This window comes from Paroedura picta, chromosome 5 (assembly GCF_049243985.1).
Source record: "Paroedura picta isolate Pp20150507F chromosome 5, Ppicta_v3.0, whole genome shotgun sequence".
NCBI lineage: Eukaryota > Metazoa > Chordata > Lepidosauria > Squamata > Gekkonidae > Paroedura > Paroedura picta.
In genome coordinates this window covers 95,646,297-95,668,565 of record NC_135373.1, presented here as the reverse complement: position 1 = coordinate 95,668,565, position 22,269 = coordinate 95,646,297, and the positions used below count along the sequence as shown (strand labels likewise).

The following is a 22,269-nucleotide window of genomic DNA, read 5'->3' as shown; positions in this document are numbered from 1 at the left end:
TGTGTGGTTTGGGTGTCTAGCAGTTTATTTTTTAATGGAAACCTATGCATGGCAATGTGTATGCATATGCATATGCATTGCCACAGAAGGCAAAGCACACACACACACAAACCCAAACATGGCCAGCCAGTGGAGGGCACAGTGAGGGAGGGAGATTCCCACCCCTGCAACAGTTCAGACTCTATTAAGGTTCTCTCTAGTCGTTTTTTTAAGTAAGTGCCTCCTTCCCTTCCTCCTCTTGTTTGTCAGCCCCCGTCCCTTCTACTCCTCTCTTCTCCTCACCTCACTGGTCCACCCACCTGCCACTAAGCCATTCCCTTCCCCAGTTGCCTAGGACTCCTGCCCTCCTCCTCACTCCCCGAGCACTTCTTAAGTGGGGGTGCTTCTGCCACACTGCCTGAGCCCCATTAACTCTTCCATCTAGTTAAAAGTGGTCAGAAAGTTGTCCAGGCTTCTTTTTATATTGGGAGGAAGAGACCATAACTTTAAGGCTGTTTTAAAAGAGGGGAGGGGACCCCTCCCCCCAGGTCTTTGCAGGGAGCCCAGTTTGGAGCCCCCCTCCAACTCTGAAATTGGCACAGGGTGGCCCCTTTGTTTCCACACACCCATCCCCTCCCTCCACACCGGCCTCCCCCTCCTCCATGGCATGTTTAAAATGCCATTTGCCCTTATGAAACCAAAGCAGAAATTCATGTGTAAAAATGTTGCTTATTTTATCAAGAGGTGAGTGATTTATCTGGCAACGATAAATCGGCTCCCTTCCTCCGCCCCTTTCCCCTTTCTTCAATTTTCAGCTGTTCATTTGAGTGGCTGAAGCAGAGGGAAAAAGACTTTGGAAGGGGGGGAGAGAGAGGGAGAGAGAAAGGGGAGAAAAAGAGGGGAAGGGCGGCTCATGTTTAATGGATGTGTCGTTTGAATGGTGGAGAGAATCTCTACCCGCACACTCATGTCTTTAAGGTGAAATTACTGATTTACTTAAGTGGTTTAGTGGTCCCCAACCTTTTTATCACTGGGGACCACTCAACGCCGGGGACCACTCAACGGGGACCACTCAACGCCTATTACTGAGGCCCGGTGGGGGGGGTAGTTTACTCCTCTACTCTCAACCACTGCCCTAGCGCTCTCTGATCGCTATGGTAATGTTTAAACATCCCTTCAAAATAAGATACAGACACGCCACAACAATGAAGTGTGTTGTAAAGGGCTGGGGGGATGAAGTAAAGGGCCGGGGGGGGGAGAGAAGGCGTCCTTCGGGGCCCACCTCCAATTAGTCGAAGTGGGTCCATGGCCCACAGGTGGGGGATCGCTAGTTTAGAGGGTTCCCCCCCCCTGCCCCAGGTGGCGTGGCAGCAGTGCCCCTGCTTAAGAAGTGCTTAGGGAGGGAAAGGGAAGGCAGGAATCCTAGGCAATTAGGGAAGGAAATGTCTGGGAGGCAGGTGGGCAGACCAGCAGGGTGGAGGGGAAGAGAGGAGCAGAAGGGAGGGGGTCTGACAAATGAGAGGAGGAAGGGAAGGAGGCACTTACTAAAAAACCACTAGAGAGAACCTTAATGAAGGTTGAACTGACACAGGGGTGGGAATCTGCCTCCCTCGCAGGACAGGAAATGGAAAGGGAAGGGTGGGAGCAAGGGAGGAAAATAGCTGCTGAGACTATCATGTGTTTTCCCCTTGATACTTTCTTTTCCCTGGTTGCTCACTGTTGGCTCGTGCATTTTAAGGTGGTAAATCCACTTTCCTGGATTTACCACATCACAAATTAAAAATGGTGAAATTGCAACCCCACTACTGGGCAGCCTTGGGATGTTGGCAACATCATGTGGAGGGGCCTGAATATGCCGCCAACATTTGGAGGCTGTCCGGTTACATTTTGCACATGTGGAAGTGCCCTGGGTGAATTGTGTTGCTATTATCTTAGTTTCTCCAGCATGTGTAAATTGTCAAAATTTGGAAATTGCTTTGATATCACATTCCCCCCATGCCAGCTTTGCACTCCCCAAAGCAGACCCTGTGAGAGAAGTTTGCAGCCACTGGGAAAGTGCCATGCATGGTCCTCAGCTCCCTCATCCCAGGGCCCTAAACGTTCCTGTTCTGGGTAGCTCCATGTCCAAAACACTGTGGAGATAAGAGAAAACATAAGAAGTATAGCAGGGAAGAGAAGAAAGTCACCCTTATATATTACAATGTAATAGAACTTGCCTAGGTGTATGGTCACATGCTTAGTTATTTGCACCAAAATGACAAGTAGTAAATATATTGTTCTTATTTGATATATCTACTATGTTAACAAATCCAATATCAAAATGGGCTAAAGAATTTCCATCTTTTTACTGAAAATGCTGCAGAACTAATATTCAAGTGCAAAAAGCAAGTCCCAAGGGTCAAAGTAGGCGTGCTATAGGAATCCTTAATTGGATCTATGATATATAATTTATGCCGTAGAGAAGAGGTGATGTTGAGCTGCCATTCCAGATCAACCTAACCTGCAATTGTTCTCTAGCACCAATTGTTCTCTATACATATTCCAATATGGAACTCCAGCATCACAAGCTGTTTGGCTCCCAACCAAGAAATTAATTCAAAAGACTAAAGGCACAGAATCATATAACATATATATTTCCATCAAAATGTCATCTCAAACTGATTGTAAATCCATTTTAAGTTGAAAGCGCACATGTTGGTTTGTTATTTCCCAGTTTACTTTCCATCCCCACTACTACAAGCAGATGATACATTCAGATGTTCATATATTAGCTGCCGTACTTATGAGATAAAACTCACTTGTGAACTTGTTCAATGGGATCTAGCCTGACAAAGGGAGCTTTGACACTTGAAAACTTATACTCTGAAACTCTTGTTGATCTCCAAGGTGCTACTGGATTCAAACCAAACAACCCTAGAATAACTGTAATTATTAAGTCAAAGTCTGAGTGTCATTGTTTCTTTGAAAGTGTTGCAAGCTTACAGGCAAACTACACAGTATGAAAGAGATATGTAATTGGATTTCCTGGCATTTAATGTTTTAAAGTAGTTATATGTGTGGGTAGAATTTGGAGGAAGGCTGTGACAGAAAAAAAGAAAAGAAATACTCTTAACATTTCATATTCTCCACAGAAATCATCCCTATCCCAGTTGCTGTTAAGTCTTTTATAGGAAAAATAGGCATATAATAGCAGTATGGGGGCAAATTCAGTTGGAGAGCCCCCTGCCAATAATGCAGCCCTGCCAATGTCCCCCATAGAATTTATACAGAATTACAAACTGAGTTCAAGAAGGTAGTTGTGTTAGTCTGTCTGTAGCAATAGAAAAGAGCAAGAGTCCAGTAGCATCTTAAAGTCTAACAAAATGTATGACAGGGTATGAGCTTTTGTGAGTCTCTACTCACTTCTTCAGATACAACTAGCTGTATCTGAAGAAGTGAACAGTGACTCATAAAAACCCATGCTCTGCCACAAACTGAGTTCAGAAATAGTATGTAAACCTGAATGGTCATTCCTGGCCCCAGGGAGGCTCAACTAGCCTTGACCAGGGCAAGGGCCTTTTCGGTCCTATCTGGTGGAATGAGCTCAATGCAGCTTGGTTTCCCCCCATGCCGCCCTCGTAGGGCCTTCGTGTTTAAGGAAGGTTATGTTTTTTTGCCATCCTTTGGGTTTACTGTAATTGTAGTTAATTGGGATTTTATGGGGTATTTTATTGGGTTTTATTGTTTGGATTGGTTTTCAAGAGCGGAGGGCTATAAATCAAATCAAATGAGTCAATCAATATTGTCTTCCATCACAATAACTGATGCCTATCATCAGATCAGAGGCCTTTTAAATCATATCTACCTCTTTGCACTGAGAGAGCCAGTTTGGTGTAGTGGTTAGGAGTGCGGACTTCTAATTTGGCGAGCCAGGTTCAATTCTGCGCTCCCCCACATGCAACCAGCTGGGTGACCTTGGGCTCTCCATGGCACTGTTAAAACTGCTCTGACCGAGCAGGAATATCAGGGCTCTCTCAGCCTCACCCACCTCCCTGTCGTGGGGAGAGGAATGGGAAGGTGACTGTAAGCCGCTTTGAGCCTCCTTCGGGTAAAGAAAAGCGGCATATAAGAATCAACCCTTCTTCTTTTTAAAAAAACTGTCTTTAATTCTTCTTAGGATATGTAGTTTTCTTACTTTCTGTCTTCAGATTTTCTGCATGTTGTTGAAAATGGTTGCAAATAAATTCTGTTTCTTTCCCTAGACCTGTCCTTGCCGATTATTGGTATTCCTTATCATATCTCTACTTCAGCACACTTGGAACCCTAGTTACGGTTGCTGTGGGAATAGTTGTCAGCCTTTTAACAGGTACTTATTTGTGGTTATTCATTTTATAGAATCTATATGATGATTTATTGAACATGCTGGAACTATCCTTATATGTAAGTACACTGCATGTCTGGAGTGACAAGCGTTAGAGTTTTCTAACCTTTTGTTTGGAAATAATTTTCTCTTTCATGTTTTCTTCTTGAACATAAATAATTCCTATAACTTGAAGACTGATAAAATAACACTTTAGTAGGTAAATACAGTCATGTTCTAGAATAAGAAAAGATCTCTTAAAGGACATGGTATCTAGAACAGAGTGGTGAGACATCCATGTACAGGAGATCTTCATTAGATTTGTATTAGTGTTCAACAGTTCATCTTCAGTGCAAAGAGGTAGATGTGATTTTCATTTTCATCTGATTTTTCACAATCTGATTAAGTTTATACTTCAAAACTGAATTATTCAAAAGGCTTTTATATATAGGCAATCGAGTTGCACTGCACTAAATTATTAGGGACTGTAGTCTATACCAGTGGTCCCCGACCCCCGATCCGGAGACTAGTACCGGTCCGTGGATCAGACGGTACCAGGACATGGCCTCTCCTCGTCCTCCTCCCCAGCTGCTGCCTCGGGGGCTGCCCTGCCACTCTGTTGTTGGCTCACCTTTGGTGCTCTGCAGTGGCCACCATGGCTGGAGCTCCCTCTGCTGGCAACGCCCCCCCAGAAGTCAGGGGCGCTGGTGGGAAAGCAAGTGGAGCAGGGACTCAGGCAGCAGTGACGTCCCTTGGCAAAGACTACCCCTCCCCAGGCTTCAGTAAAATTGTCAAGCATTGACCAGTCCCCAGTGATAAAAAGGTTGGGGACCACTGGTCTATACCACTATGTATAATTTGCTGAAAATAGGATCCTCTTATGTTATTTTTGCATCCTTTAATGTGTCACTACTTGAGCTTTCCTTTAGTTCTGTTTTAGACTTTGAGTTGGTTCTGTAACCCTCATTCTTATTGTACTGTTTGTTCACTGAATGTCCCATTCTGTTGATTATATAGACTGTTTAATCCACCCTGAGCCCAAGTGAGAAAGGTGGACTATAAATAATATAAAGAAGTAAAGAAATCCAGATTGATTCAGCAAGTAGGAATTGTGTTATTATGTTAATTTAAACCACTGTTGGATTATTGTTGATGTTATTTTGACTATGTTCTATGCTTAGGTCGTTTCATGTAATATCCCACAATGTTGGTGTAGAGCCAGTTTGGTGTAGTGGTTAGGAGTGCGGACATCTAATCTGGCGAGCCGGGTTCGATTCTGCACTCCCCCACATGCAACCAGCTGTGTGACCTTGGGCTCTGTTCTGGGTGACCTTGGGCTCTGGGTGACCTTGGGTAAAGCTGTTCTGACTGAGCAGTGATATCAGGGCTCTCTCAACCTCACCCACCTCACAGGGTGTCTGTTGTGGGGAGAGGAAAGGGAAGGTGACTGTAAGCCGCTTTGAGACTCCTTCGGGTAGAGAAAAAGCGGCATATAAGAACCAACTCTTCTTCTTCTTCTAAATCACCCTGAGCTGTATGGAAAGGGGGGGTGGCGGTATAAAAATCTGTTAAATAAATACCACAATAGTGGATTATTTTTAGTCCCCCCACAATACAGTTATGCTCTGATAGAAAAAAGAAATCTGCAAGTTATCTCAAAAGTGCTATTTCCAAGAAAATGGTGCAAAAGGGGCTATACTATTTTTAACTCATTAAGTCCTGACGAATAAAGACTCTTGTTGAGGAACAGATTTATTTCCTGTTTAATATTTCCACTGGCCTTCTCAACAAATTTTGGTACAAGAACCACTCACTGATCCTAGTTTATAAATTTTCGACTGGCTTTGATCAACTAAACTGATATTTTTCAGGAGGTTTACGGCAAAGTGTGGATCGGAAATTCATGTTAAACAAAGAGGATTTTCTGTCAAACTTCACATTTTTGAAACCTAAAAAAGTAAGTATAGTTTTATAACATATAATATAATTTGACTCTTCTTGTATAGTAAAAATACTAACCTGTATTAGCATGAGAAATGCTGTCACTACCTTCAGCGATCTCCTTCAGTGTGCATTCATGGCCACTGTTGTTCTGATTTTGTTTTCCAGGATGACAAAGTTGAGGTTTTGAACTGGAAACAAATTACTGATGAAGGAACAGACAATCCAGCTTTCAATCACATTGAAATGAATTTCACAGACAAAGGAAAAGCCAATGGTGTTTATACATGAAAATCCTTTTGAACTCTGTGCTGGTTGGCTGCTACTCAGACATGCATCCCAAAGAATAACATTCCAATGAAAAATGATAGTAATCCTACTTGAGACTACAAAGATAACTGCTGACTAAATTTTGCATAATCATAGCCAAGAGATGGATTCTTGGACCCAAGAATAAATTGAACAATATGTACATGAACAAACATTGCACATAGAAAGTAATCATGTTGCTGATTTCAGAAAACACGGGAAGCAGATTTGACGTATTTAAAATATAAATATCAGTGAACTTGCAACAATAACAAAGTTGGACTTTACAGAGGTCAGTTTTTACTGAGGAATCATGTGTAAATTATTCCAGAGTGTTATTTCTATTTTCTATATGTAAAAGTGAAACCAGGGTTAAGGTTTTTTAAATATATAAGGGACTATAGCACAAAGAGCAATTGTCCAATGTTAAATTATTATCAGCAGAAAATCTGTTTACTGTCAGTTTGCTTTGATCTTATCTCAGTTCACTGCTGAGTGTTTTGTTCAGTCCATTGTTGAGAACTGTACAATCAAATCTTACACCTTACACAAATTACTAGTTTTGCAAAAGGCCCATATTTTGTCACTAAAATAAAGCAAATTTCATAAAAAATTCAAGTAAGCTCGATGAAGAATATACTTTTAATACAGATGACAAGTAGATTTCATTATAAAAATTCAGTCAACAAATTAAGTAGCACACATTATATTTTATTGACAAAGCTGAGTACTTTGTCATGGAATCAGTTTACTGACCAAATAATTCCAATATACTTGAAATTTACCATGAGAAATACAAAGAATACAAATAAATAAATAAAACACTAACAGTGGATTTGGAGGAGCAAAGCAAATCTGTTGCTCTGATATTATGATGAGTCTGTCTGGGCAATGCTACTTTAGGGTGCTTTTACATTTTACTGGCTTCCCTATTGGTTAATTTAATTTATGATAAATCTGATGTGGAAATACCAGAAGAATTATTCATTTAATTTTCTGCCACTGTCTGTTTTGCCAATATTGACCTATTGCAGTTTCTCTAGATTTGGGTCTATATCAGCAACAAATTAAGTAACATGCCAGGCAAATACTATATTTCTTCAACCAGTCATATAAATGATAGAAGGCAGTACTCTTCTCTCAACTTACATGGCCACTCCCTATTGCCCCTCCATCTACACCAGCCTTTCTCAACTTTTTTACCCTTGAGAAACTTCTGAAACATTCAGGAAACTCCAGAAGTGGGACAATAGTGCAGAATATGGTTGGGAAGCATAGTTGACTACACGTCCATCTGGGACCCCTCCCCTTTCCACTCTCCAGGCCCATCATTGGCCATTGGAGGGGGGAATCCAGTCAACATAACCATATATGGTCATATCACGGATCAATGTTTAACAAATAAAAAATAAAATAAATTAACTTCCACCCATTCAGGAAACCTTTCCAGGGCAGTCAAGAAACCCTGGTTGAGAAAGCCTAATCTATACCCACTGCCATTTTCTATGCTTGTAGCATGACAGCATTACAAATACTTTACCAATACTTTACCACAGCCCACCTGACTCAGAAGATCCCAGACTTATGGCTGAAAATGCACCAATGGCAGCAATGTGCAGTCTAGAGTTGTTAATTTCTTGTGTCCAAGCTGTGTTAGGCAGCTGTTAATGCAGTCCCTATAACTATATTCAGTGCTAAACAACAGCAACAACACATAAATTGCAGGCATCAAAGGACTATGGTCTCTTTAGCATTAAGAAGTAGTAAACTACAAAAGGATCTAGTCACAAAGACAAACATTTAATAGGCAGTGTCCTATGTTCACTTCTTCTAGTACTTTACTGTGCCATTAATTTCTCATAGCACTTTAAACAGAACAATACTATGGTATGTATAGGATGTTTTGTTTTGTTGCTTGGCTGTTGCTCCGGGGCAGCTTCTATTCAGCAGTATAATCAAACAATGGGTCACTGGAACCTTGATGTATCTTGGCATAATCAACTGTATGTATGGTTACCATTGTTGATGAATTGGAAGAAAATGCTTCAATAGATCTTTTTTCTTGTGTAAGGGAGCTCACGGTTGTTAGTTCTAAGAACCCACTTGTGTATAAACAGTTCTCTGGGCCACCTGGATTTGGTGGGGACAGTTCAGTGTTTAAGCATACAAATGAAGGGAGGTGGAAGTTTAACAACAAATGGGGAATATGGGCACCCATTCTTCAATTTAACTCTCCACAGCCCCTCTCCAATGTAATCCAGTTCACAACTTCCAGTGCCAGAGTTTAGCTCAGGAAGAGAAACTATAGCTCCAAAAAAACCATGGTCTGGGGAAGGATCATGTGCCCTCTTTTACTATTCAGCTCCATTCCCTCTTTCTGTATGACTAGTGTTTAACTTGAGCTTCAATTTCTGATATAGTAATAATTTAAAACAACAACACTCTGCCAGAGGAATATAAAACATGTCAAAAATGCTACTTGAAATGGTTACAAGCATTCATATCATGCTGAATTTCTATATCGTTTTCTCAGGAATACATACCATCTATTTCCCATTGTAATTTGAGCTTGTAGTAATGGGACTGAGACAATCCAACAGAGACAGGCTCTTTCACACATGCTAAATAATGCAGTTTCAATCCACTTCAGCGATCATGTGCAAGTAGATTTGTATGATTTCAAACAGAAAAAACGAGTTGCAAAGTGAACTGGAAGTAGAAGGTGTGTTATTTAGTGTGCATGAAAGTAGACACAATGTGCAGCAAGCAGAATGCTGTATTTGGAATGTCTGAATCTATGCGCAGCCACAAAATTCGGGAACCACAGATTACACTTTCAGCTTCACCTACAGCAGACGGTTTTTGTGAAAATAAGAAAGGCTACCACTTGTACATCAACCTGTGCTTCTTTTGTATAAACAAAGGATAATAATGTGATACAAATGAATGTTAGGCACACTCCAGCCTGCTGATTCAATAAATGTAAACCTGATTAATGTTGTGTTGCATTGTGCCCACTGAGTTTATGGTTTAAAAGAAAATGCCAAGTTCTATTTGAACTGAAGATCTAAATAATTTATTAAAACATATACAAAGTACAGTTTTATTTGGATGCATTTTTATTTGAAATAAATGACATAGAAGATTGTTTGTACAATCATTTTTAGACAAAATGGTATTCTGCTCCTTGTTTATACTAAAACGTCTGTGAAATTAGATTAATCTGATACTTTAAAAATGTAGAAAATATTTGATGGGATCCAAATCAAACTTCCCAGTCTGATTTTTAAACAGAACCTAGGCAAAATGCATCGGGCAGAATCAGTTAAAAAATGCACGTTACCTAAAAACCTGACAAGTGAACTGTTTCTAATGGCCGGTTGGCGCGTGTTGCTGGAGAAAACCCTTCACGGAGTATTTTACTCGGGCCTGTACGTAAAGAGAGTAAATGCGCAGCGAGGGACAGCGGCGAGCGATCGAGGGAGAGCCGCCGAGGGCGTGACGGGGCGGCCGGGCCAGGAGGCGCGCGGGATTTGAATAACGGACCCCTCTGCGAGGACCCGCGCGCTGAGCCGCCCAAGGCGGAGAGGGCGGCGGGCGGTTGGGCTGGCGCAGTTGAGCGCGAAGAGGCCGAGAGCGGCGACCCGGCGGCGGAGGGCCTTGGGGGTGCGGGAGGGCCTTCCCTTGCAGCCGGTGCGCAGCGGAGGGAGGATTGCAGCCGGCGCCCAAGCGGGCCCCCCTTCCCTCAGGGCGCTCTGCTGCACTCGATGTCGCCTTCATTATGTCGACGACTCCCTCCTCTTTCTCCGACTCGAAGGTGAAAGCATTTTTCCGCCCTTTAGATTATGTGGTCTTCACAGCCATGTTGGTCATCTCCGCGTTCATCGGCATGTACTACGCCTACAAGGGAGTCCACAAATGCCACAAGGACTACGTGATGGGCGGCCGCCAGCTCACCAGTTTGCCCGTGGCGCTCTCCCTGACAGCCAGCTTCATGTCGGCCGTGACAGTGCTGGGCACCCCGGCCGAGGTCTATCGCTTTGGGGCCAAGTTCGGCCTCTTTGCTTTCTCCTACGTCCTGATGGTGGTGATCACAGCGGAAGTCTTCCTGCCCATCTATTACCGGTTGGGGATCACGAGCGCCTACGAGGTAAGGAGGAGCCCTTCAGGGGCCTCCTCACTCAGGATCCTGCGCCCAAGGTCACGTTCACACCTGTACTCTGCTTCCCTCTAGCAGCCCTGGCCCGTAGAGGCCGCAGTTCTTCCACACGGAAACTGGCCTGGGACTTGGGGTGTGGGAGATCTCCAGCGCAGTGTGAGAGCCAGTTTGGCAGGGTGGTTAAGACTTTAATCTAGAGAGCCGGCTTTCATTCGCCACTCCCTCACATGAGGTCATCTGGGTGATTTTGGACTAGTCTCAGTTCTCTTAAGGCTGTTCATGCAGAGTAGTTCTCTTAGAGTGCTCTCAGTCCCACCAGCCACACAGGGTGTGCGTTTTGGGGAGAGGAAGGGAAAAGTGTTTGCAAACTGCTTTGAGACTCTTTGGGCAAGGTATAAAAAACCTGTGCTTTTTATACTCTTTCACCTTGACTGTAGGAACTGTTAGACATTAAGCTGGTGAGTTGCAAAAAAAAAATCAAATGATGTAAAAGGACATTCACAAGAAAAGTCCTGCAGAATTTATTGATTCAATTTATTGTAACGTTGCCTTGCTTTTCAGTCTAACATCGTTTTCCAAAGCAGCTCACAGCAACTATACATAAAATCAAACATGATTGGGGAAGTAGATGCTACTGATCATCAAGCTCTATATTAAGCTTTCAACAGAGGCCAATTAGGTTCTTCTGGGAAGCCCACAAGCAGGAAAACAGCCTCTTCTTACTGTTCACCCACAGCATCTGGTACTCAGAGATGTACTGCAGAGAGGACCTTGATAGATCCAGACATGTAATCGAGTTCTGGGAAATGAAAATGTGAGCTCTCCATATCACCCCCAAAGCAATTGTTCCTGGTTTTGCAGTGTGGACAAATTCAGCTCCATGTACTTAGCCATAACCACATATTGGTTCATGCCATTAGTCTTAAAAATGTAATGCATGCAAGAAACTGCAATTTTTAGTAGCATCTTGCCAATTATTCAGTATTTTGCACTGCAAAAGAAAATTAATATTACACATAGTATTATACAAAAATAAAGCTGCAGTATTATGTAGAGTTGAAGTTTTTGGGATGTATCCAATCACCTTTATCCACATTATTTAACTGCATATTAGTAATTTTCTCCCTAATGAAACAGCTTAGGTATTGTTCTGTCCTCCATTTTATTTTCACAACAACAAACCAGTAAGTTAAGTGAGGCAGAGAGAGAGAGTTTTTGACACAAAGTTCACCCGTGAGCTTCCATGATAGAGTCAGGATTTGGATCTGGGCCTCCCAGTCGGAAATTTTAACAACAACACCTTTGTAGCTTTCTGCTTGATGTGGTCTTTAACCAACAAAAACAATTTATGCTCAGGAACACAAGACCTGCATGTACAAATACAACATAGGCTGACAGAGAAGGGGCGGACTGCAGTAAGGAGGGGAACCGGGTGAGATAAAGTAAAAAAACTTGGCTGGATTCTATTCACTGTAGGTTTTGAACATAATTTATCTGACAGTGTGGCCCACTAATTTGAAGCATGGTGGGAAAAGTGTGTTGAGATACTTGTGAAAAGGAAATCACCAAGGAATGCATTAGCTGTGCTTCTCTGAAGCACACATATTTAATATATATTTGTATGCTGCTCTTGAAGTGACTTTAAATTTACCCCTCCCCAAATCAAATATAAAAATGCTTTTATTTATTTCTGTTTTCTGGGTTCTAAATCTGTTTGCTGTGCAGAAGAAAATACAACCATGATATAGTGCCCTCACCCCCAGTAATAGTTTGAAATGGATTCTTTATATTGGAAAAATGGTGAATGGAGAAATGGATAAAGCCCCCCCCCTCCATGCTGTTCCCCAGTCCAGTTAGCACCACTAGTTGGTTGTATTCGTCCCCGGCCCTAGGGAAGCACGCCTGGCCTCGACCAGGGCCAGGGCCTTCTCGGTCCTGGCCCCTGCCTGGTGGAATGAGCTCCCGGGAGAGCTGCGGGCCCTGCGGGACCTTCCATCGTTCCGCAGGGCCTGCAAGACGGAGCTCTTCCGCCAGGTTTACGGTTGAGGCCAGGCTTAACATCTACGCCCCCCCGGGACCTGAGGATTGGGATTAGACACGAGTACCATCAGTATCCCCTCTCCACTTGCTAGGGGGGGAATGGGTAGTTGATTAGCTGCTCTTGCCAGGTAGTCATTAACTATTGACATGTTAATTGGTTTTAATGTATTTTATGGGGTTTTTATACTGTTGTAACCCGCCACGAGCCGCAAGGGAGTGGCGGGAAATAAATTCAATAATAATAATAATAATAATAATAATAATAATAATAATAATAATAATAATAATAATAATAATGTAAGTTTGTTCTTGTGGGGAGCTGCATCATACATTTCTCAGTGAAAGACATTAAACTGGTCTGCAGCAATCATGCAGAGCAGTGGTCCCCAACCTTTATTAGGCTGGGGACCGGCAGGGCATTGGGCCGCGCCCGCAGGGACCGCGCAGGCCACGCCCACGCTTCCGGCCGCGCCCGCGGGCCGCGCCCGCGGGCCGCGCCCGCGGGCCGCGCCCGCGGATCGGGCCGCGCCCGCGGATCGGGCCGCGCCCGGCCGCGCCCGCGGACCGCACCCGCGGATCGGGCCGCGCCCACGAGCCGCGCCCGGCCGCGCCCGCGGGCCGCACCCGTGGATCGGGCCGCACCCTCGGGCCGCGCGGGCGCGGCCCGGCCCTGATTCCCTCTCCCCGCCCTCCCGCAGTAAGTAGCTTCCCGGGCTGCAAGCTTGCGGCCTGGGAAGTTTTTTACTGCGGGGGGGAGGGGCGGGGAGAGGGAGCCGCGGCCCGGCGCCATGGCCTTTGCGGCCCGGTGCCGGGCCGCGGCCCGCAGGTTGGGGACCACTGATGCAGAGGGTTGCAATCAAGTAGCTTCAGCCTCTGGATGCTTAGTCCCAAATTAAGGTTTATAGGACTGCAGCCTCAAGCAGCAGTAGCATTTTTATTTTTTAGACATGGTGTGTCAATATTATTTATTCAAGTCTGGGATATTTGTGTGTGTGCATATATATGTTTAATGTATAAAATAATTTATTTGTTTTGTAGTATCTGGAGCTTCGGTATAATAGATTCCTGCGTCTGACAGGAACAACGATGTTTATGATACTAACGGCAAGTAAAGCACAAAATACTATTGAGAACGGACTGTCATTTAATCTGCTAGTAAATGATAATTGAATCTTCAGACTTATAAATATTAATGTCAGGGTCAATCCTAAACATTTTCTTACTCTGGCCTAGTTCCATTATGGGAAATCTGCTTTGGTATTTAAAAAGTGAGCCAGCATGATGTAATAATTTAGGATCTGAGAGAACTAGGTTTAGATCCTTACTCTGTCATGAAGCTTGTTGAATGATTTCAGACCAGGCACTGTCTTTTACCTTAACCTACCTCATGTTGTGAGGTTATCATGAAGAACAAAGTTTTTAGGAGGGAGGCTGAGAAAAATGTACTAAATCAATAACAAGCCAGATGTGCCTAGCAACGATTGGTCAGCCTTTGTCTCAATTACTGTCTTAGAAGAAGTCTCTTGTACACTGTTTTAGCTGGCTGTTCCTTGTTTGTGAAGTCACCTCTCCACATTCTTGGAGCAATTTTAACATATAACAAGCAATTTTAACATATAACAAGTCTCTGTGATTTAAGAGTAGTGAAACAGCACTGTGGCTTAAGGAGACAGAAACAATGGGAGACTCTTTCACTGAATCAGGAAACTGGGAAGATAATAGCTTCTGTACCTGGGATAGGCTGCTTTTGATTTGGAAAGGGAGTGGCTGTATAACAATGAAGATTTAATTAATAAAAACCAAGTAATAAGAGTCTTGTATGTTTTATATCTCTCAGTAAAGTGGCCCTGACTTTGTGGAATGGCCTGCCTGATGAGGTCAGGAAGGTTTGCACTCTCCTGGCATTTCACAAACTATGCAAAACTGAATTATTTAGGAGGGAATTTTTGCAAAGATAACAGAATGGTTTATGAGGAATGCTTTAATAAAGGGAAAGAAACACCGTGCCCCTTTTTGCAGGAGCAGTTTTGGGTGGCAAGCAGAAAGCAGAGAGTTAAAGTGATGCAAGCCATTTAAACCAAACATTAAAGGTAAAGGTAAAGGTATCCCCTGTGCAAGCACCGAGTCATGTCTGACCCTTGGGGTGACGCCCTCTAGCGTTTTCTTGGCAGACTCAATACGGGGTGGTTTGCCAGGTGCCTTCCCCAGTCATTACCATTTACCCCCCAACAGCAAGCTGGGTACTTATTTTACCGACCTCGGAAGGATGAAAGGCTGAGTCAACCTTGAGCCAGCTGCTGGGATTGAACTCCCAGCCTCATGGCCAGACCGCATGTCTGCTGCTTTACCACTCTGCGCCACAAGAGGCTCTTAAACAAAACATTAGAGCCATTTAAACCCCTGATTTCTACTCCAAAAACTGCACAAAAAGTAATAAAAGCTTTTGGTACCTCTTCAGTTTGTGAACATTGCCTTACGAACTGGCCAAAATTTGTGACAAGCTTTAGTTCATGAGCTGGTTTGTGCCCATCTCTATATGATAATGATGTTATCCGTTCAGTCGTGTCCGACTCTCGACAGTTCTATAGGAAAGTCTTCGCCATGCGCCCCTATCTCTGACTGCTTCTTTTAGTTGGTTCATGGCCATCCCTGTATCGGCTTTGATCATATTGAGCCAGCGGATCCTTTGGCAACCACGTTTCCTTTTGCCGCTGACCACGCCGAGCATTAATGCGAGTTAGATCACATGATGTGTCCAAATTAAGTGAGCTTTAGCCACAATCTCTTGCCTTCTAATGGCATCTCTATATATTATTTATTAATTTTTTATTTATGTTTCAATTTATTAGTTCCTGCTCTCAGCCAAGGCCAGCTCGCATCAAGATACAACCCAGAGAATACAATATAACTATGATATATACCCCAATTAATAAAATCAGTAAAATCAAATACCCTACAAGTGGCGACAGAATCATTGCGTCCCTCCCTCCCTCATGCTACGCAATTTCTGCATTGTTTAATATGCCATGTTAATACTTAAGCTGTTTCAAATTGTTCCAGACCTTTTCCAATTAGCCCTATTACATTGCTTAATGGAAGTCCTGTCCTAGACCGTTTATGCACTGGGAACTTCAGTGCCTCAGTTCCCATGCAGGAGCACAAATTCGGGGTGGATGAGGTGCACCAGGCCAAATGCTCCTCTGTGTGGGTGCAGGAAGAGGTGGGGCAACCTGCCACGACTAAAACTCCAGCCTGCAGCCCGACATGAAACCTCCAGTGCGTAAATGGTCCTATTGATTGCATTGCTTAAATTTGAATTCACCATGAGGCTCAGGGAGAAGGGTGGACAATAAATAACATCAATCCAGCAACAACTTCATTTCATGGATTTTCTTTTCAGTTCTTTTGCACATTTTTATAATTATGATGGAGACACCTGAGGGGTCTGGAGATGCTTGCTTAGTTTTTATTGTTCTTGTTTTATTATTCAGTATAAACAGCCTTTTTGTTACATTATGGCTGATTTTCAGGGCAATCCTATCCAGTCTAACCTGATTGAAACCAGTGGGCTTAGAATGTGGTGATGCTGCATAGGATTGCCTATGTAAATTCTTAATTTGATTTACAGTTCTGCTTTAAAGAGAATCTATGAAGTTTAAATGCTAGCTAACTTTTACTATTATGGCCACTTTTTAAACAAGTATGTTAACTTTTGTACCTCTCCAGATATTATATACAGGAATTGTTATATATACTCCATCCCTAGCTCTAAATCAAGGTAATGTAAAGATATTCTAATTTTTAACACTGTAACTTGTTTTTTAATTATCAAAAGACAGTTTTGAATAATGGTAAAAATTGATACAATGTACTTTTTGTAACTGCCCTAATTGTCAGTGTTGTGTTTGAGAGCTTTGCTGGTAAGTCATGCCTAGTAGCTATTAAGAATTTTTCTAAAGATATGAAAAAATTAAATTGCCTTGTCTCCAGGGATTTATTAAAACATATCCCACCTTTCCACATAGCGCAAGGTGGCTTACAATCCACAGTTAAAACATCAGTGACAAACTCCAAGTAATGTGGAAGTTATATAATTTCATTTTGTTGTTTCTGATTTATTTTTTTGTAATTTGTATTATAATTTTTTTTGAAAGGGAGGATAAGGGAGAAGAATTATGCTGTCATTTCAGTAGGGAGTAAGTCTGGCTTCTTGTCACCTGGATAGTCCAGGCTAGTCTGATTTTGTTTGATCCCAGAGACTAAGCAGGATTGGCCCTAGTCAGTATTTGGATGGGAGACCACTAAAAAAACCGAAGCAATAGAGTGGCAGGTAATGGCAAACCACCTCTGAACATCGCTTCCCCTGAAAATCCTATGGATGGCCATAAATCAGTTGAGACTTGAGGGAATGGAAATAAAAACTAGCTTTGGAGTTGAGCAGGGTTAGAGTTCTAACGACTCAGCTAAGGAGAACCTCTGGGAATTTTGCAGTTTATTTATGACTTGGTATTTCGATGATTCTTGCTAAAATATACTTCTGAAGTATTTTTGCTATTTACCTGTGTTACTTTTTCACTTTCTTGTTCTAGTAGTTATAGATTTCAGATTCACAAATATGATAATGGTCACTTTTTGATGTGCATTTCTCAGTAACAGGATTTGAGTTGTGGGGATCGGTTATTGCAACAGGACTGGTCTGTACTTTCTATTGCACACTGGTATGTTAACAACTCATTTTAATAAATTAATCCTCCAAACTTTTTAGTATTGTAAGAAACTGGATATTGTTTTAGTGCTAACATTCAATTGAAATATAATATCCTCTGATTTTTTCCTGATCTTCCTATTTACATTATATACATACTAGATTTTAAGCCCATTTTACTGTAGATAAAATGGGCGCTAGATGGCATTGGCACGGGGCAAGGGTAGGCCTGGCTGGCGTAGCACAGGGCAGCACAGGGCTGCAGGAGGCTTGCCCCCCTTCCCCACGGCGGAGCGCAGAAGGTGTTGGGGAGGGCCGGGGCTACATGGAGGGGAAGCGGCGTACCTTTTGTCGGCTTCGGCTCCTGATCTGGCAGGCTTCTGAACGCCGTAGTCCGGGCGGAGGTGAGGCGGGCGGCGACGCTGTGAGGCGGCTCCGCCCGGCGGCAGAAAGCTTCCCGCCCCCCCCCCCACCCACCGACGCTCCCGAGGCTCTCTGGAGCCTTCTGCCGCCGGGCGGAGCGGGCTCACAGCGTCTACGACGCTGTGAGCCCGCTGCGGCCGGCGGCAGAAGGCTTCCCGTCCCCCCCCACCCATCCACCCCCCCGAGGCTCTCTGGAGCCTTCTGCCGCGGGCCGCAGCGGGCTCACAGCGTCTACGACGCTGTGAGCCCGCTACGGCCCGCGGCAGAAGGCTTCCCGTCCCCCCCCCACCCATCCACCCCCCCGAGGCTCTCTGGAGCCTTCTGCCGCGGGCCGCAGCGGGCTCACAGCGTCTACGACGCTGTGAGCCCGCTACGGCCCGCGGCAGAAGGCTTCCCGTCCCCCCCCCACCCATCCACCCCCCCGAGGCTCTCTGGAGCCTTCTCTCGGCCGGCGGAGCAGGCTCGCAGCGTCCACAACGCTGCGAGGCCGCTCCGCCGGCCAAGAGAAGGCTTCCCGGGCCACCCCCCAGCCGAGGCTCTCACCAGGCGGGCCGCCATTTTCCAAGCGAGTGAAGCAGGCAATGGGGAGCCGCGCTTCGCGCGGCTCCCCATTGACTGCCTGGGGCGGGATTGACACTCGGAGGGGCCAATCAGGAGCCGCTTCGCGGCTCCTGATTGGCCCCCCCCGAGTTTTTATCCCGGACCGGTCCCGCCCTAACTCCTCCCCACTACCCCTTACTCCTTTATACAGTCCGTGGCGCCCGTGGCGCCACGGGCTGTTTACAGATTGATCATATACCGTCCTAATAGTTATGGCTGTCCCAAAGAATCCTGGAAATGGTAGTTTAGTGAAGTGCTTTGAGTACTCTGTTAGAGATCCCTAACTCCTCTTCATAGAACTACAGTTTCCTGGGAAGGAGAAATGATTGCTAAGCTAACAGTCTCCCCACTGGTCTCTTCTATCTATATAGAGAAGTCCGTAGATGGGAGAGAGAAACATGCAAGAGAAGTTTGTATATGCGGGAGATAGATGGTGGGCGCAAAGATGAAAAACAAACTTGTTGGAAAATTTCTCTTCTAAGGACTTCTTGTCCCATCCAGCTAAACTGTTGTGTTTTTCATCAGGGATTCTAGCATATTGTTTAGAATTAGTATATCTAATAGAATGAGGTCTGATCTTGTGTTAATGGTAAAAGCATCACAGTGGACCACCAAGAGAGAAGGTAGGGGCCTCTGCCTACTTGGGTATGCAGAAAATACAATTTTGTATCATACCCCAGGTTACATTCAGTTTGGCAGAAGAAAAGAGTAACTCTAAGGGGTCAGTGGCACCTCTGTAAACTATGTAAAAGGGCAAGGCAAGCCCTAAGGACAACTAAGGAGAAGATAGGATAAACAGCAGCAAGTACTAATCTCCGCAGTAAAGGTCTCTGGTGTAGCACATGCATTTTTGTTAGAAAGGATCTCCTCAGAAGTAAGCTGGGGGAGTCTGGAACTGGGTTCAAACAGAAGGAAGAATCAGCTGACTGGGAAGGACGGAAGCCAACAAGGCCTTCAGTCTCTGTAGTCTAGAGACCAGTCTTCCCCTAAGACCTTTCAGGAATACTGAGGTTTTTCATTAATGGCTTAAATCACTTACAACAGCCAGCTCATTAGCATAGTTCAGCAGTCACTATCTCCACCTGCATCCTTTATCTCCATCCTGCATCCTCACATCCTTTAGTTACTGCCTCTAACCGAGGAAAGACCTGGAACCTGGGTTGATGCTTGTGGAGATAGTGACTGGCGAATTACTCTAATGAGCTGGCTGTTGTAAGTGATTTAAGCCATTAAAGCAAAACTTCTGCAATTACTTGGTGTCACCTTGTTCTTGGTGAAGCTGCTGGAAGATGGGAAGAAGGAGGGATGGTTGCCACATGCCTGCAGAAAAAATGTCGTGCCCCTTTAATAAAACTTTAATACAGGTGATGTCTTTCTTGCACTTCCAGCAGATCCCAGGGATCTGTGGAAACTGAAACGAGTCAGTTTTGGGATGGATGAACATTAACAAACTGAAACAAAATCTCAACAGAACAGACATGCTACTGGTGGGGGGAAAGTCTGATCCAGGAATGGAAGTATTTCCTACTCTGGGTTGGGTTTGTAGCCTGAGGGCGTTGCTGAACCCTAGCCTCTTGTTGAATAAGCAAGTGGCAGCAGTGCCAGGGATGTCTTTCATCAGTTTCCTTTCTTCCTGCATGGAAGAGATCTTACCACTATGGTGTACACTCGGGTAACATCTGGATGAGATTACTCCAATGCTTTCTATTTGCGGCTGTCTTTGAACACTATATAAATTAGTCAGTGTATAATAATGTGATCAGAATGTTGACTGGAGTTGTTCATAAGGGCTTCTTGTTTTTTCTACAATGGCTCCCAATTTACTTCTAGGTTCAATTCAAGGTGCTAGTATTGACCTTTAAAGACCTATATGGCTTGGGGCCAACATACTTTAAAGATGATCTAATCCTGTGCATCTACCCACCCACTCTGGTTATCTTTGGAGGGCCTGCTTCAGGTGTCCCCACTATCTGAGAATAAACAAAGCTCTCCTTGTTTGTGGCTCTGAATCTTTGGGATTGCCCCCCCAAGGATATTCAGTTGTCTCCTATTGTCTTTCAACAGTGAGTGAAGACTTTTTGGTTTGTTTGGCATGTGTCCACATTAACTGTCCATTTCTACACAAGCCTCTATTAATGGGACACAGAACTTTTTTTTCCTTCAGGTTATCCAGAAATATTAAGTGTCTCCTGGCCTCAGGTGTGTGACCCTTTGTAAATTAATGAAAACTAGGCAGAATCTTAAAAATCCCACAGCACAATGAAGACTATGTTCCAGAAGAGTTGGCATGTGGAGAGCAGCTGGGTGACATTTAAAGGGGAAACAGAGGGTATTTCCGCACCCCTTAAATGTAGCGTAATGTTTGCCAAAAAGAAGTCGCTATACTCTGGCCCCTCCATATAACATCACCAACATTCAGCGTCTGGATGGCAACTGGCTCGCTACATCCTCGATTTTAAAGCATGAGTTCGGGAATAGCATAAAGTGGATTCACTAACCTATTTAGTGCTAGCTACCAGAGAGCAACCAGCAGAGGGGAGGTATGGAGGCTCAAATGCACTAAAGGCGCCTGCCTCATCCCACCCTCGCAACCACCTCCCTCTCCCTTGTACCAGCGGACGGGAATTTCTATTTAAAAATGGATAACTCCATAGAGCAACAAATAGGCAGACAAACGTGCAGGTAATGCCAGAAATAAAATATTTTTTTTCAAAGTGGTAACATGATGCGTGCCTCTCCAAAGTTTTCTCCCCCCCAAAAAACAGGAACTATATTAATTTTTAAAAGTATCAAAGGACTTGTGATGCCATAAGGGGTGGCATTCAAAAAGCACTATGCGCCTATGACTCTATTTCAACGAAGTATGATTTAACAAAAAAAAAAATAGCAGGCATCGTGGGACCTTTAAAATATGGAGAAAGGGGATTGGGTTGCCTGGATTGATTGACAGGCGGAAGCGCGGTGCGCATATGGTGTGTTGCTCTCTTCCGCCATTTCCAGCAGCAGATGTGGAGGGTGAGACGCATGAAAAGGCGGCAGACAAAAGTGAGACAGCAGAAAAGGTGATGGGGCCCGGGAAGCACAATAAAATTTAGTGCTTTGCCATTCAGCTGGCATAACACTATTTTTACTGATGTACAGAAATTGCCAGAGAGATGAACTTGCTGAAGGCTCCTGCGGCTTTATGAAATTCTGGAGCAAGAGTTCTTGGGAAGGCAGACTGGGATTTCTGAAGGGTTTGTTCCCTTTCTGTAAATCCTTGTGAAACCATAGTCAGTTTGCTATTGTTTAAATCAAAAGAACTTTCAAATGATTCAACAGAATGTAAACAGGGGTTCAGCACTCCTTAACTTTTTATTTCCTCTGAGGACAACTGATGTTTACATGGTGCATGTCAACACTATGTCTTTATAAGAAGTGGAACTGATTATGTGAAGTTATACCACAGGTGTCAGCAATTTATAAACATTAAAATTATTCCTTTGAATCAGGTTCTATTTGCAGATTTATGTTGGTGGAACAGATCTTTCATTGTACACTATATTTGTTGCTCCCAAATAGGGTGGTCTAAAGGCAGTAGTCTGGACAGATGTTTTCCAGTTTATACTGATGATAGCTGGGTTTCTAACAGTGATTATACGGACCATGATAATTAAAGGAGGACTCAAAACTATTCTAAAAGATGCTCACCAAGGAGGAAGACTGAGTCTCTGGGAGTAAGTGTTCTCATGTTTAGGCAGCAGTATTTATTTATTCATTCATGTAATTTGTATA

At 43.8% G+C, this 22,269-nt stretch overlaps 2 protein-coding genes across 2 annotated transcripts in view; both read left to right on the top strand.

Moving 5' to 3' along the window:
* Window positions 1–9,714, top strand: part of LOC143838200 (sodium-coupled monocarboxylate transporter 1-like) — a 31,287-nt gene extending 21,573 nt beyond the window's left edge. The window contains exons 13-15 of the mRNA XM_077339189.1: window positions 4,221–4,324; window positions 6,190–6,275; window positions 6,428–9,714. Coding sequence (XP_077195304.1) covers window positions 4,221–4,324; window positions 6,190–6,275; window positions 6,428–6,550 — 313 coding nt within the window. The 3' untranslated portion in view covers window positions 6,551–9,714. The remainder of the gene's footprint in view (window positions 1–4,220; window positions 4,325–6,189; window positions 6,276–6,427) is intronic.
* Window positions 9,715–10,021: 307 nt separating this feature from the next.
* The window catches only part of LOC143838201 (sodium-coupled monocarboxylate transporter 1-like), a 33,281-nt gene continuing 21,033 nt past the window's right edge, over window positions 10,022–22,269 (top strand). The window contains exons 1-5 of the mRNA XM_077339190.1: window positions 10,022–10,718; window positions 13,806–13,871; window positions 16,494–16,545; window positions 17,418–17,485; window positions 22,057–22,211. Of these exons, the coding sequence (XP_077195305.1) occupies window positions 10,350–10,718; window positions 13,806–13,871; window positions 16,494–16,545; window positions 17,418–17,485; window positions 22,057–22,211 (710 nt within the window). The 5' untranslated portion in view covers window positions 10,022–10,349. The remainder of the gene's footprint in view (window positions 10,719–13,805; window positions 13,872–16,493; window positions 16,546–17,417; window positions 17,486–22,056; window positions 22,212–22,269) is intronic.